Source organism: Lytechinus pictus, chromosome 5 (assembly GCF_037042905.1).
Source record: "Lytechinus pictus isolate F3 Inbred chromosome 5, Lp3.0, whole genome shotgun sequence".
In the NCBI taxonomy this organism is placed as follows: domain Eukaryota; kingdom Metazoa; phylum Echinodermata; class Echinoidea; order Temnopleuroida; family Toxopneustidae; genus Lytechinus; species Lytechinus pictus.
In genome coordinates this window covers 49375927-49391813 of record NC_087249.1, presented here as the reverse complement: position 1 = coordinate 49391813, position 15887 = coordinate 49375927, and the positions used below count along the sequence as shown (strand labels likewise).

Sequence of the window (15887 nt, the reverse complement as noted above, 5' to 3'; positions counted from 1 at the left end):
TGAGTTTGTTTAATGGAGAAGGATTTATAAATTTTAAAATGTATGGATTTTCCATGAACATGTATGTCACTGGCATTGATGGAAAGGCCAATTCAAAAGCATATTTCTGTTTGTATGAGTCGATGAACATTTCTTACTTATTTCTGGAATATCTGCTCCTAGCTGTGACTTCATCATTTTGTGCTTACAGGTGACATTTTATAAGTCGAATCTCTTTGGACCATTAAAGTCTGTTAGATTTAGAATATGTTATTAACACATATATTGTATATTCTTCTGGTCTGAAATAATGTTTTGAGTTAGACAATTTTTTGACTTATGGAAGGTTGACTTATGCAGAATCCACTGTACTTACAAAGTCCAAATGTGCATAAAAATTCACTCTATCCTTGCCAAGTTTGGAATTGATCTCTCTTCCCATTTCACAGCCCGTTGGCCGTCTTGTTGACCGTATACGGAAGTACCAGATCCTCAATGGACAGATCTTTGCAGTCCTTGGTAAATACCTGAAGGCTGGAGAAGGAGAGAATCCTCCGGTGGAGCAGATCCGATGCTACAAGCCACCCATCCACCAGTCTGTCATGGAAGGCATGTAAGGATATCCTCAAGAGACCTGAAGGCTACTCTAGGAAATTCCTGGATAGCATTGTATTATGTTTGGACAAGCTGAAAACTGTTAAAAACCACCCATCCATTAACCAGTCCGGCCTTGAAGGCATGTAAGGATATCCTCAGAGACCTATCGACTACTCTTGGAAATTCCTGGATAAATGCATGTTCATTGTACAGACAAACTAAAATCTATTGATAATGTCCCATCGACCAAGAAAGTCTGTCATGAAAGCTATGTAAGGATATCTTCAGAGAACTTTCAGCCTGAAGTCTACTCAAGGAGATTCCAAATATGTCTTTACATTTAAGAACAAGCTGAAAACTTTTGAAAACCACCTCCCATCCACCAGTCTGTCATGGAAAGCTTGTAAGATCATCAGAGACCCAAAGGCTACTCTAGGAATTTCCAGAATAGTTATCTTCAATGTATGGACAAGCTTTAAAAACCTCCCATCCATCAACCAGTAAGGTCTTGAAGGCATGTAAGGATATCCTTGAAGTCCAACAATCTGAATTCCCTCTAGGAATTTCCAGAGTAAATAACTTCAGTGTTTGTACATCTTCATTGATTGGACATCTGAAATCTTTGAGAAATGTACATGGAAACTTCCCTCCTATTAGCCAGGTATTAAAGTCATGTAAGGATATTCTTAAAGACCTATCAACGTGAATGCCACTAAAGGAATTTTTTTAGAAGGTATGTTCAAAGAATGGACAAGCTGAAAACTATTGAAAAGCTCCCATCCACCAAACCACTCAGTCATGGAAGGAATGTAAGGATATCATCAACGACCTATCACCATAAATGATAATGATATCTCCCAAGATTTTTAACCTGAAAGCTACTCCAGTAATTTTCTGAATGAGTATCAAGGATTTCTCAAAGTCCAATCAGTATGAACGTTCAGGAATGATGTCCCCAAAGGCCTATCAACATGAATACCAGTCCCGGAATTTCCTGAATGGGTACTGCACAACAATGGCTGCTCAACAAATTTAATTGACCATTTTCTGAAAAGGGATAAATGGCCAAGCTGAAATAATACATTGACAAATATGTAAATGGAGACCCTTAGTCCTACATACAGAAATATCTCTTGACCAAAAGACATGGAAGGAGTTTGGAAGTGACCTATCAACCTGATAAAGGAGATTGACTTAGGTTCTTCAGTCTTTTTTATTGAATGGGCAAGCTGTATAAGGCATCAAATCTAATAGTCAAATCACCAAAGGCAAGCAAGGATATCGTCTAAAAACCTGAGAATGCACAAGAAATGCCCGGCGGATATATTCTTAGGATACGGACCCAGAAATACTCAGAAGTTGCTATTTCTCTTTGAATGTCTTTGAGGGGAGATGTGATGATCTGTGAGTCATAGAAAGGCATTTCTTTCTAAACACCATCCACATGTGCACATTATTCACATCGTAGGATATTCACCATGTACAGATGTGACAATTAAATTGGTAAAATAAGTCTTTATGGTGCTCGAAGATGCTTATATCTATCAATTTGTCAGATTTATTACCATGGGAGCTGATAAAATCCCACAAAACAGCCAATATCCTAAGTAGATGATGGTAGTGAGGAATGATATGTATTTCTCTGATTTTTTTTTTTAGTTTTTCTTTTGTCCTATTGCATGATATTTCATTCAACCTTTATGGATTTAAGAGGTTGATAGTGATCCCCGAATCTTTAAAAGAGATCTATTCAAAATTAACTTTCCATTTTTAGTACTGGTACATGAATATTCTGTACAACTTCTGGTATTGTTCACCAAAAAGAATAGGATGTTATGCAAAGGGATCAATATGCATGCAGTTTATATTCGGGTATTGCACAGGGTATGTATTGTATGTACACACCCACATAGACACTTTGTATTTGATATACAATCCTTTTGTATTCTGTACCTATTTGAAGTTGTCTGTGATAGTGTTAACCTATATTCCTTAATACAATTACACCCTTAGTTCCTCCAAAGTTTTGTTGTGTTTATGTTCGATCTTTAACCCTTACAGATTTTAATTGATATATAATATATGTAAAAATATCACTACATATCAAACAAATGTAATATCTTTTTGCCACTTGCAATTTTTTGCCACTTATATGTACAGGCAGTGAATAGGAGAAAAAAGTGGTGTTTTTAGGGACTTTATTGTGGAATTCCATTGATGACAAGTATAGCCTTTTATATCATTTTGGTACGAGATGAACTCGCTTTTCAGTCTTGGAATGAAGGCCAGAAATCATATGTAAATTGTTGTTTGAAAACCAAATAATTGTATATACCTAAAACTTACATGTGTGCTGCCCGCAACAGATTTTAAAATTAATAGCAAGAAGGGAGAATAAACGCTTCCCTGTGGCACACACGTATCACACAAAATGTTAAATGTGATTTTAGTGTGGCTTAAGAAATTAAACAATTTATTTATTACAGAATTTTTGTCAGAAGTGAGTGGAATTTTTTGGTCATGTTCTTTGTGAAATTTTCAAAGAAAGGTCTGTATGTTGTTGCAATTGTATTACTATATAATGTACATATTTATTGTTTATGTTTAGTATGTATGGTGGTGTTGCAAAGTGGGAAGAGCTTTTCCTGCATCAGGATTGAGTAATGTTGAAAACTACATAGGCGAGGATGCATTTGATAAGGTATAACTTGTTTATATAAAGAAATACATTTTTAAACTACATGTAATATAAAATCTCATCGTTGTCATCATTGAACGGAAGAAGTAGGAATCCCTGTCGCACTTCTGGCCGTTCCATTGAAATAAAGCTTGTGCAAGTCCTTAAACGACTAACTCGCATGTGTGGAGGGTGGACTTTATAGGAAGAATTAATAATAAAAATAATAACAGCATATTTATCCAGGGTAGCCACTTCAGTTCCATAACTGTTCTCCCATTTTGCACTGTTATGATTATTACCCTGGCTTTCGCTGGGCTGCCTAGGATTTGGTGTAAGGAGGACCGGTGTTTTGTCCAGTCTATTTTTTAAAAAGCTAAGGTAGATGCCCGGACTACAAAAGAAGGAAGACTGTTCCAGGTGTCGATCTCTCCCCGATTGAATCCGTTTATAACTTCTGAGTTCCTTCTATATTTGAAGAGTTTCATACGATGACCTTGTCCTTGAGTGCTACTCTGAACTAGTCTGCAGGCTCAGACCCCGATTGAAACTTTGATCAACAAGTGGGTCTTTGCACAAGACTAGCACAGGCCATTGTAGGCTTCGCAGGGTTTGCACAGCAGACTAACTGAACTATAGGAGTGAAGTAGTACAGACCAGGATCAGAGTTCCTCTTATCATTTTGTGGATTTTCTTAAGCAACTTAACATTTTAATGTGAAATGAACATGCTGCAAAGTTTGGAACACAGGAGGGCAGTTTTTCTGTCACAAGTTGATGCTTCAAGGGGCGCCAAATTAAGGATTATTTTTGTCCCAGCATACTTCTGAGTACGCAGCACCCTATCTTGGCCAGTTTACCATAAATACCATGGTTGCTTGCTTACAAGCATTCATGCTTTCTTAGCAATCAGGTAAAAAAATCATCACCAATCAATCAATAAACAGCAAACTGGTTTGACTTTGCATGAGCTTCCTTATCCGAAGTCAGACTTACAAAACTGACTGGTGTCTACTATCGGAAGAAATTGAAGAGCATCATCATATGTACATGATATAATCAGGCATAATGTACGATGAACCTCAAACATTTTTCGCCATTTTAGATAGTTCATGACTTCTTTTTCGTCTAAAAAGTTCAGGTATTGTTGATCAAATACCAGGAAAAGATACAGTATAGAAGGTGATTATCTACAATAGCCACTCTCCACCCTGGTGTAGTAAGTGGGGATGAAGGAACTACATGAGTACTCAAGCACTCGATCAGGGGAGCCGTGCTAAAACCAGGGTAGTAGTATGCAGCACTATATAAATATTGCATATTATTATCTTTATTATTCCATCAGAAGCGCATTTTTCTACTTCCATCAAACTTAACTCATCCCATTAATTTGCATTCACCCCCCCCCCCCATCTTTTAATTGATGTGGATCAATATCACTGCAATATCCACGTGTATTGGAAACAAGTCTCGGCTTGATCCACCATCTTGCTCTGTGTAAATGTATTACTCTGTGTGAATTGTGTATCTAAATGAAATAGTATTTATGTGAGTTCAGTAATCTTTGAATGTGTATAAATAAACAGTAGCTAACATTTACTTTGTGAGGCTGTTCAAAAGAATGTTGGGTTTATCCCATGTCATGTTGTATCATTAGCCGATTATGGTGGCATGAGTTTTAATACATAAACAACCTAATATGTTTTTATTCATGTCTGCGAAGGATTGCTATTACATGTAAGATAATGAACTCTTTGTGGAAAATCGATCATTGGTCATTTGCCAACATTTCCCAGGCGATTAATGCAATGTAGACCAGCAAGTTTTTCATTTTCTTGTCCAATTCCCCTTTTTCTTTTCACCAGGGGTTACCTAATCAGATTGACAACCCACTCATTCCCACACGGGTCGTGTGGTCCAGTGGTTAGAGCATTGGGCTCATAATCGCAAGGTTGTGAGTTCGAAATCGCCACTCTGCCATTGTCTCCACTTTGATAAAAAAAAGGCCCGAGAGTAATATCTGTCATCTAAAAGGTCAGCCACTATGACCGATTAAACTAGAGGTAAAATGTTTCCTATAGGTAATTGGTTATATACCAGCTTGGCGTTTACCAGCAAAAAGCTATTCTGCCGAGTTCCTACGGGAGTTACCATAAACAGAAACAAAAAAGGGAATCAATTAAGGGTTTCATTTTTTTAAAGATTAATTGAAATTGCATGAAAAATGTAGGCACAACAAAAACTGCATAACTTGTAAATGCACTACACTTTGATAATAGATCACACATACAATTTTTACTTTGTATTGGTAATAATGTATTAAAATCATACATCAGAATAAAATCACAGATATGAAAATTCATACATCACATTATTCATCATACTGCCAAATTATACAGTTATAATAAATATTTCAATGCATATTCAAATCGCTCAAATTATCAAAGTCTGGCAATTTTCTGTTCTACAAATCAATCCTTTTGTATGTTCTTTATCTTTATGCAAAATTTCTACAAAAACTTGAAACTTGGGATATGCTTGGATAAGAAATGAGATCAGACTATTTGCCAACCAAACATTTTGATTTTCCATACATAAAAAGTCAAGCTATTATATGCTTCAATGGCCTTCACTTGCAAGCAAGCATGAATTTTTTGTAGTTTTTCACAGAGTACAATTATCACGTAAAAAATTTAATAAAACTCACTGTTTATAATCATGTACTCCGATGTAGAGTAAACATTTATCATGAAATGTACTTGTAAACAACACAGCAATTCATTTCCGTTTTTCATAATAAAAGTGGTGAATTTCACAAAAAATTACAACATATATTGTGTTGTACTGAGTATTTATATCTTTGTGGCGTAGATAGAGGGGTGTCGGAAAGTTGTGTGTTGAGTGATGCAACTTTACAAACCTGTGAATTTTATGTCTCATGTTTATCCCGTTTCCTCTTCAGTGTATGACAGTAGTTCCGAACTCCAATAATAGCAATGAAGGGGAAAAATAGTATTTTTGACAGAAAAGGGGATTGTTTTTCTTTCGAAGCACAATATGAGGTTATGCACAACATAATGAGTTACGCATGATTTTTACACAGAAAAATATCTTAGTCATGAATGTCAAATCAAAACACAGGAAAACAATCAACAAGAAGAAAGATCAGGATCCCGTTGCACAAAAGTTACAATAATTGCAACTTCAATGGAATCATCGATTTTGATTAGCCATAACCATGGAAGTTACCATTGGATGGCAAAGTTAACATGATGGTTTTTGCAATGTGATCAAGAACATGGAATTCTACACTTTAAAGTACTGTTACAGGCAATGGAAATTGCAGCTAAGAAAGCAAAAAGAGAAATCTGCCACCATATTGTCAACAGTGGTCACATGCAAGAAAATTGCAATCAATTGCAAGTCAATTCTAGGTCCCCAAATCAATCGTAAGTCTAGCAATTGATTGCCAATTTGCTATTCATCACTGGTCTGCTTCAACAAGAATAAATTGACTTTAATTAAAATCGATCTATCACTTATAAATTTGCTACTGAAATTTGCAATTGATTGCAAATATTTTCTTGCAACACCCCCTAAGATTTTCATAATATAGGAGTATGGCATTACTCCCTACAATATGATCCTTAGAAATAGAGAGACCTAATTAAAAACAAATCTGGCAGTCATAAAAAGGACCTCCACTCGCAGAAAGAGTAACACGTTGTACTGTTTTTCGTCAAATCACATTTGATAGTGTCCTTGCAAAGTAAAACTACTTTGCTTTTGTCATAAATCAGCAAAGAAATTGTCCTCCTTTCCCGATCCTGTAAGTCTCTTTGAGGCGTCGTTCTTTCCTGCCTTGCCTCTGGGATCGACGTTTGTTTTCTGTAAATGTTCCACGCCCCAGAATCTGATCTTGTCCTCGAGCGCACAGGACGCAAGGTACTTTGAGTCGAAGGAAACTGTCATGCTCTCCACTGGGAGTTCCTCGTGTTCTCCAACAATTCCTAAGAAACGATTCGGTAGCATGTGTACTGCCCTGGAGGGATGGAAGCAAAATTTTGCAGCATGAATTTTTACCTTTACTTTGGATTTTTGATTTATATATCATAAGTAGTCATCCTTTCATAGTAATACTCTCTTGACAAGCTACTGGGCTTGAATTTCTGGAGACATTGCCCCCCCCCCCCTCTAAATTTACAAAAGTCATATTTTCATGTGCCTCACTCAATGCATAATTCAGTTCTGGCCAGCACTTTCATTCAAGCCACATAATCCAATACGAGCCTGCCTACTCTACTAATGATTCAAAGTTTATTGGTTGAAATTTGAATCCAATAAGAAATAAACAATGTTTAATGAATATTGAAGTGGTGTAAACTTAAATTTTCACTAAATTAAAAAATAATACCAACTCAAATCTCAATACTAATGATTACAAAAGCCATTAATGCTGCACTAGCATTTTGAAAGGGGGGGGGGGGAATAAATTGCAAAATAAAATGCTGGGATGCAGGATCTGACAATATAAATTCTGCATGTACCACAAATTTCATAATTCAGGAGCTTGGGAGGAGTGGACCCAAACAAGGGGGGGGGGTAGTTTCTAACCCCGTGGTGCTGCCATTTGACAAAAAACAAACATGTTCTGTACCTGATGGTTCCATCTATACATCCTGTACAGATGATATTCTCTGTGACAGGTACGCAGCAATCTATGGAGGAGGAGTGACCGGGGAACCGATCACTGATGTTACCAAACTCGTTCCAGTTGAAGATATTCAAAGCGCCGTCGCTGGCACCGCAGACAACCTTCTGTCCTTTCTAAAAATACCAGAGATGACATTAAATGTAAATATAATAGCCCCTATTCAGAACTATAGTTAGCCAGTTGTGACATAAATCTCCAACAGTAGAGGTTAATTTTATCAGCTCGTTTGACACCAAAATCATTCATAACTGACTGAGAATAATGAACAAGACAGTTGTCTTCACAATATCCAAATAAAATTTTGACATTTTGGCTTCCCATAATTTTAGCTCACAGTTAGACCATGGCCTAAGTTAAACCAGACTTCAGCATACAAGCTAATGAATCAAAGTTAAAGCTTTGGGAATCCTATAATTAATTCAGGGTCACTTAACACAAAGCCATGATTGATTTTAATGTATGATTTCACATAATTACCAATGCAATCAATTAGAAAAAATCAGTCCTAAAATCAATCATAATGTGTGGTAATACAGGGCGCAGGTGGGGTTTTTATTGATGTACTTTTCTAGTCAACACCAACACAGGTCATAAATATTTTAATGTATGTAAATGATCTCCCAGATTTAGTGCAGACTTCAGCCAAGCTGTTTGCTGACGATACTAAGTTGTATGTTCGTTCTGATGTTCCAGGGGCCACTGGTAAATTGCAAGATGATTTGACTGAGCTTGAGGCCTGGGCTGAGAAGTGGCAGCTACGTTTTCACCCACATAAATGTACTGTTTTGAAGATTGGAAGAAGTAGGTCTGACTCTGAGTATCATATGACCAAAGGTTCGCAATCGGTTGTTCTACGTGAATGTGAGAGTGAGAGAGATTTAGGAGTTCAGGTAGACTCACGTCTTTCTTGCAAGGAGCACATTTCAAAAGTGGTGTCAAAGTCTAATAGACTGCTTGGTATTATAAGAAGAACTTTTGTACATTTGGATAAGACCTCAATTAAGCTTTTGTTTAAGGGTATTATTCGCCCAATCTTAGAGTATGGCCAGGCTGCGTGGTCACCGTATAAGCTGGGTGAGCAGAGGCGGATAGAGAGTGTCCAACGTAGAGCTACTAAGTTGATCCCAGGTATTAAGCACCTATCATACTCTGAACGTCTTCGCCTCCTGAAATTGCCATCACTCAGTCACAGATGTAAAAGAGGTGACATGATTGACGTGTACAAATATCTGCATGGTTACTATGATACAAGTTCTGAGCTTTTCTGTCTGAGATATGGTGGGAAAACACGTGGTCATTCCTTAAAGCTAGAGAAAAGATATTCACGTCTTGATGTGCGTAAGTTTTCTTTGCTAACCGAGTGATAGATGTGTGGAACAGTCTCCCAGAAGATGCAGTTCCTGCTTGTTCAGTGATTGCATTTAAGAATAGACTGGATAAGCATTGGGAGAAGATTGCCTATGATTTTGAGTGATTTTCGATTCTCGTGTGTTCTCATGGAATTTTTTTTTTGCTGTCTACGATACCCCTGCCACCCCTCCCTGCCAACATAAGTAGCACACCTAATTTTGTCTGAAGGAGAGCAGCAATAGACATTCTACTTTGATCGATGAACAGGCTTAGTCCTACAACATCGTTGGAGTAAACTAAACTAAACTAAACATAAAAAATATCAATCCTGACACTCAGTTATGTATGCATACAGGACAAAATTTAGACACATTTTACTAAGCCATATTTCACCAGTAAAGTACAAAAAATATTTGTCTTTTTTAATTACATATTAAGCAATCTTAGGGCTCAAAATAATCTGAAAACTGATCTTGCAAAGTTGTACTACTCTGTACCCCCTTCATCAAGGCAAGGGAAAATGATTGGTGTCTTGAGGACTGAGAAAATTTGTCATGACACAATATACAAGTCTGAACTATTTATTTGAATCAAGAGAATTCGTCTCAACAGGATATGAAGGGACACATATAATAGCACAAGTATGGATACTTATAATGTATTTAAATATGTTTGAACCTACCTTTACAATATTTGCACATAGAAGCTCACTGTTGACATGTTCAGACTGGAGATCAAAACGTCTTCTCCGAACGTTGAACGCACACAGTGTACCATCACCACTGTAATGGAAACAAAAATATTACGCAATATCTGGTAAGGTGTCACATGGCTAATTCTTGGTATTGAGAACAAAATGAAAACAACCATCACTTTCCTCAAAACATGAGTCGATACAGAGCAGTCTTCCTGCCATCAGGAGGAAAAATATCCAAATATTACACACATTAGTGAGGGCATTACTAGAATTATATGCACTGTCCTAACACACACCAAGGTTTTTTGGGACATTTCAAAGGGAACGAGTGCAGGCAATTATACAAATGACTGAGAAAATTATCTGTATTATCTGTCTTTTAAGGTAGTGATATGGATCCTTGTTGTTTGATACACCATCCTCATCTTAAGACCATGGATAGTCATTATACTTTACACTTGACCGATCATCACCGATCATACAAAAACTACGAGTTAGGCAAAATTAAAGCCTGGCCATGCACACACAACTAATCATTTGATTCGAATCCTTTTTACCATCTGTTAGGGATTCAACCTTCTTCCCCTATCCTATCCCCTATTGTTATGCACAATGCCTGGGACTGAATAAACCATTTTTAGGCTCCAGTGCACTCTCCCTGGCTTAACAGATGTGGAATTTCTTTTCGGTATCCAACGCAAGGTGTTCCTTTTGTGTTTCTTACGTAACTGCGTATTTCGAGTTTTCTCGTTGCGCTAACACGCATATCTTTTCCATTCTCGGCTCAGCATTATTAGCTCGCGCACGTTTGGAAACCAGCTCCAGATTTTCTCTACGAGTCCTGCTACCGTATTTTTCCCGTCAAGATAGCGGCATGGACGTGGACGAGACCACGCCCGGCCCAGCCACGTCTCACAACATTTTACAAGCCATCCAGGCTCTTCAACGAAAGGTGGACTCTGCCTCCCGGAAATCTGCCAAGCCCGAAAGCTCCCCCTCCTTCAAGAGTGAGGGAAACAAGCAGCAATACGACCACGCCCAAAAAAAAAAAAATTCAGTGCATTGACGACGCTCTACATTCGCTGGAGGATATCGATATCGAGGCCGCAAAGGAGCGTCTACTCGAGGCATCTGCCCTCCTTACTCAGAGGCAGAAACTGATTCGCCTGGCAGACCGCTCCCCTTTGGGCTGGGCCACAGTCAAAGAGTATATTGCAGACGACCTCGCGGAGAATTCCGATGACGAAAAACGTCTCAGAAAGGTAATATGTTTTTAATTCCAGAATATTTTATTTTTAACAAAATATATCAAATTTTTCATACGAATTTTAGCAATATTTGACTGCGTTTTATACCACTGTGCATTTCTTCATGCATTGTTAATTTTTTCATATGCGATTTATTTTCAGGCGGAGAAGGCTGCAGCCACCAAAAGGGCCGAAACAGCCAAAAAGTCAAAGATTCAGCCCCCCTTCCGGGCCCCCCGCTCTTCTGTACCTCCTCGCATTATGCCTGGGACTTTTCGTCGCTTCAACCCCTACCGTCCTGAAACCCGCATCTGCTTCCAGTGTGGCATCGCCGGTCACGTCCGCCCCAACTGCCCCGCTCTGCGAGCCGCTAGAAGTGCCGTCAACCAGCAACAGCCATCCAAGGCCCCCTTCTAGTGCCCCACCCGCCTCATCTCTCGACCCGCCTTCAGGCGTGCAAGGTAAATTGAGAGAATGTTTAGCATTCTGGAAAAGTGAATTAAAAGCTTCCAAGTTTGTTTGCGATATTATCGAGTACGGTTATAAAATCCCCTTTGATAAAGTACCTCCCCCATTTTATAGCAAGAATAACAAGTCCAGTTTGGATCACCCAGATTTTGTTGAAAGTGCCATCTCTGAATTGATACAAAACAGATGTGCAGTAGAAGTAAAGCAACGCCCTTATTGCTGTAACCCTCTAACCGTTGCCGAAGGCAAAAAATTACGCCTAGTTTTGGATTTACGTCACACAAATCAGTTCGTTGCTCAATCTAAATTTAAATATGAAGATCTCACTCATATTGCGCAAGTGCTTGGTTCCGAGCAATTTTATTTCTCATTTGATTTAAAGTCCGGCTATCACCATGTCGACATATTTCCCCCCCACCAGCAATTTTTAGGGTTTTCTTGGACCCATTCTGATTCCGTAGTACGTTATTATGTATTCACTGTACTGCCTTTTGGGCTCAACAGCGCATGTTATTTGTTCACTAAATTGACAAGGCCACTAGTGTACCACTGGCGTTCACATGGTATAATTGCTTACATGTATATTGATGACGGCCTCATCATTTCACCGTCTTATGAATCCGCTTTAGCAAATTTGGCAGTAGTAAGGCAAACTATCCGGCGCAGCGGTTTCGTTCCCAATGAAGCAAAGTGTGCTTGGAACCCATCTAGTAGAATTCTTTATTTAGGATTCCTCATCGATTCACCATCACGCTCGATTTTTGTACCTCAGTCGAAACTAATAAACTTAGTTCAGAGCACTGACGAGCTTGTCTCATTTTCTAAGGCTGCTGCTCCTGTCCCAGTGAGAAAATTGGCCTCATTCGCCGGACACGTCATTTCAATGAATCTCGCTCTCGGTCCGGTGGCGAGATTGATGACGCGCGCAACTTATCGCGCAATCGAATCTCGGTCTTCATGGTCCGATTTGATTTTTATTTCCGAATCTGTGCTCAATGAACTGGTTTTTTGGTCTGCCAACATTTTTTCGCTTAATGGATTTGCATTTTCATATCGCCTTGTACCGACCATGCAAATATTTTCTGACGCCAGCGATCTTGGTTTTGGTGCTCATGTCCAAGATCATTCACACCTGCGTGTCCACAGTTTGTGGTCACCTTCTGAGAAACTTCAGAGTTCCACTTGGCGCGAATTGACCGCTGTTTATCGCTCACTCAAAGCATTTTCCAGCCATTGCTTTAACCAAAAAATCAAGTGGTTCTCTGATAATTCCAACGTGCCTCGAATCATTAACTATGGTAGTGTTAAGTCCGATCTTCATCGTATTGTGCTTGATATTTTCTCCTCTTACTGTCAGTTGCACGATATTGTTATTTCACCGGAATGGTTACCCAGGAGAGAAAATATTTTAGCAGACAAGATCAGTAAATATCGCGATTATGACGACTGGTCTATCGACGATCATTCTTTCTCACAAGTAGACAACTTGTGGGGGCCACATACAGTCGATAGGTTTGCCTCCCCCCACAATGCCAAACTTCCCAATTTTAACGCAAGATTTTTTTGCTGGGGCGTTTCCGCCGTGGACGCATTTTGTCAAAATTGGGAATTTGAAAACAATTACCTCTGCCCGCCAGTATCGTTCATTATTCAAGTAATAAAGCGCATGGCTGCTTGTAGCGCTGTCGGCACGCTGATAGTTCCCCGTTGGCCTACCTCCCATTTCTGGCCTTTCATTTGCCCCGACGACATCCATTTTGATGCGCACATTCACGATTGGAGGATATTAAATGCTTCATTTACTCCCTCCTCCTTGCACAAAGACAAAGATGTGTTTTGCGAGCAACCGTCATTTTTGACCCTAGCATTACGATACGATTTTAAGCGCTCGCCTAGAACTTCAAACACCGGTTTTTGTTCTGCTGACTTGGGTTATTGTCCAAATTGTATTTGAAGCAAACGAGTCCTTATCATGATCAAGTACTCATATTACGATATTAGCTTTTTGCATTATACAGGCCGATTTGTGCGCCCTTCGTTCCTTCTTTTGTACGATACAGGCCGATTTGCGGGCCAATAATATTATTATTTTGTTCTATCGAGGCTGATTTGCGTACCTATCATTATCTCTATTTATTCTATCCAGGCCAATTTGCATGCCTAGTCACCCCCCCCCCGTTTTGTGATATACAGGCAGATTTGCATGCCTAGGTGATGTGCAGCCCTTGCTTGCATTGTAATCACACCTTGCTTAGGTCAATTTAAGTTCCTGGCAACTTTTTACCCTATCTGTTATGCCTTCTTTTGCGTTTCTCGATAGCTAATAATCATTGCCCAGCTCTGACCAAACATGTTCAATCTTTTGTCATTGTTGTTATTTTTCAGTATTTGTCACCTGAGGTAGATAAAGAAAAGAAATTAACTTTCCGACGTTGTAACACATAGGAGGAAAGTGGAATTTCTTTTCGGTATCCAACGCAAGGTGTTCCTTTTGTGTTTCTTACGTAACTGCGTATTTCGAGTTTTCTCGTTGCGCTAACACGCATATCTTTTCCATTCTCGGCTCAGCATTATTAGCTCGACTTCCCACCCCCCCCCTTTTTTGTTCTTACGGCTTTCCCCTCACCCCCCCCCCCTCCCCTGGTCAAACTTGCATTACTTAGTATTCAGGAGCAAGGAGCAAGGGAGTGCGCCCTCGCTCGGTACCCTGGGACGCAACCACGTTTCCTCCATGAACTAATATGGGGGTTTTTCGTGGCCTCCGAGTACTAGTGTCTCGTACACTAGTCAGGTACTGGGCGCCTTGCATTGTTATTCTTTTGATTAAATCTAGGTCTGTTGGATACCTACTTTTGAAAGAGTACGTATTAAGCAGCTTTTGGTTCTACTCATTACTTTGTTTCTTGAAATTTCTCACTCTGCTTACTGTTACAGTATGTATGTCAGTCTTTCGACTGATTTCTTTTTATTAATTTTGTCTAATTTTCTTGCTCTCATGAGCTAACTTTCAGGAACATGGTCCGCCAAGCAAGACTCCATCTCCGATCCGCATCTACGCAGCCTAGCCGCTGATGTTCTTCCATCCCTACTCATGTCTGCCAAAGCTTCATCTACCACATCAAAATACAAATCCCGTTGGGACAAATGGGTCCAGTGGGCGAGCTCCAAATCTCTACCCACATTTCCAGTCCAAGCGTACCACCTCTGTCTATACCTTTCCCACCTGTCTTCCGTTAGCGGAGCCAAGACTCTAGCAGATTCCCTCGTCGCGTCAGTGAAATGGGCGCACAGTCTCGCAGGCCTTCCTTCACCCACAGATGACCCTATGGTAAAAACAGCAGTGCAGGGGTATAACCGGACTCACTCTTCCCCTGTTTGTCGTAAGGAGCCTGTTACACCAGAAATCCTGTCCCATCTTCGCGCATCACACGGTCAGCTCAATGCATCTTTAGCTGATCTACGCATTTTGTTTATATGCTTCATTTCTTATGCTGGATTCCTACGCTTCGACGACCTTAGCAGGATAAGAAGGAAGGACTGCACTCTTCACCATGACAGGCTAGTCCTACACTTACCCTCTTCTAAAACCGATCAATTCCGCCAGGCAGAGATGTTACCATTGCTAGGACATCCAACCCGACCTGTCCCGTCATTATAGCCGAGCGATATTTCGCAGCTTTAGGCGATCCTCCTCATTCTCACCTACCAGTGATTCGCAGGCTTGCTCGTTCCAAACGCGGTCTAGTCGCCACTTCTCACGGCCTAAGTTACACCAGAACTCGCGAGATTGTCCTGGAGGCGTTGAAGCCCTTTGTTCCCGACGTCTCTAAGTTCGGTTTGCACAGTCTCCGGTCGGGTGGAGCTTCATCCGCTAGTAACAATCGAGTTTCTCCCTTTCTGATTTCACAACATGGCCGTTGGAAGTCAGACAAAGCCAGGGACACATACATAAAATCGGACGCAACGTCAAATCTTCTTCCTTCACAATCCCTCGGGATTTAAGCTTCAAATCCCAATCCTTTTTCATTGTTGTCGAGTTAATTTTCTTGGCTGTGTTTTTGCTTATGCATACTTTGCAATGTTCGTATCATTCTGAACAAATATGAGTCTATTGAATAAACAGCGAGCTAATAATCATTGCCCAGCTCTGACCAAACAT

At 39.7% G+C, this 15887-nt stretch overlaps 2 protein-coding genes and 1 long non-coding RNA gene across 3 annotated transcripts in view; 2 read left to right on the top strand and 1 right to left on the bottom strand.

Annotated features, from left to right (window-relative positions):
• The window catches only part of LOC129261151 (cytoplasmic FMR1-interacting protein 1 homolog), a 53902-nt gene extending 47818 nt beyond the window's left edge, over positions 1 to 6084 (top strand). Inside the window, exon 29 of the mRNA XM_054899207.2 lies at positions 429 to 6084. Coding sequence (XP_054755182.2) covers positions 429 to 596 — 168 coding nt within the window. The 3' untranslated portion in view covers positions 597 to 6084. The remainder of the gene's footprint in view (positions 1 to 428) is intronic.
• LOC135154204 (WD repeat-containing protein 55-like) lies at positions 5039 to 10112 on the bottom strand (the record flags this gene model as incomplete). The annotated part of the gene is made up of 3 exons (XM_064099537.1): positions 5039 to 7294; positions 7910 to 8079; positions 9999 to 10112. Coding segments are annotated over 3 exons (537 nt in total), but the record flags the coding sequence as incomplete, so codon positions are not given.
• A 1093-nt stretch (positions 10113 to 11205) lies between these two features.
• LOC135154149 (uncharacterized) lies at positions 11206 to 11721 on the top strand. Its single transcript, XR_010293565.1, has 2 exons — positions 11206 to 11275; positions 11423 to 11721. It is a non-coding gene; the product is annotated as an uncharacterized LOC135154149 (long non-coding RNA).
• Positions 11722 to 15887: the final 4166 nt, after the last annotated feature.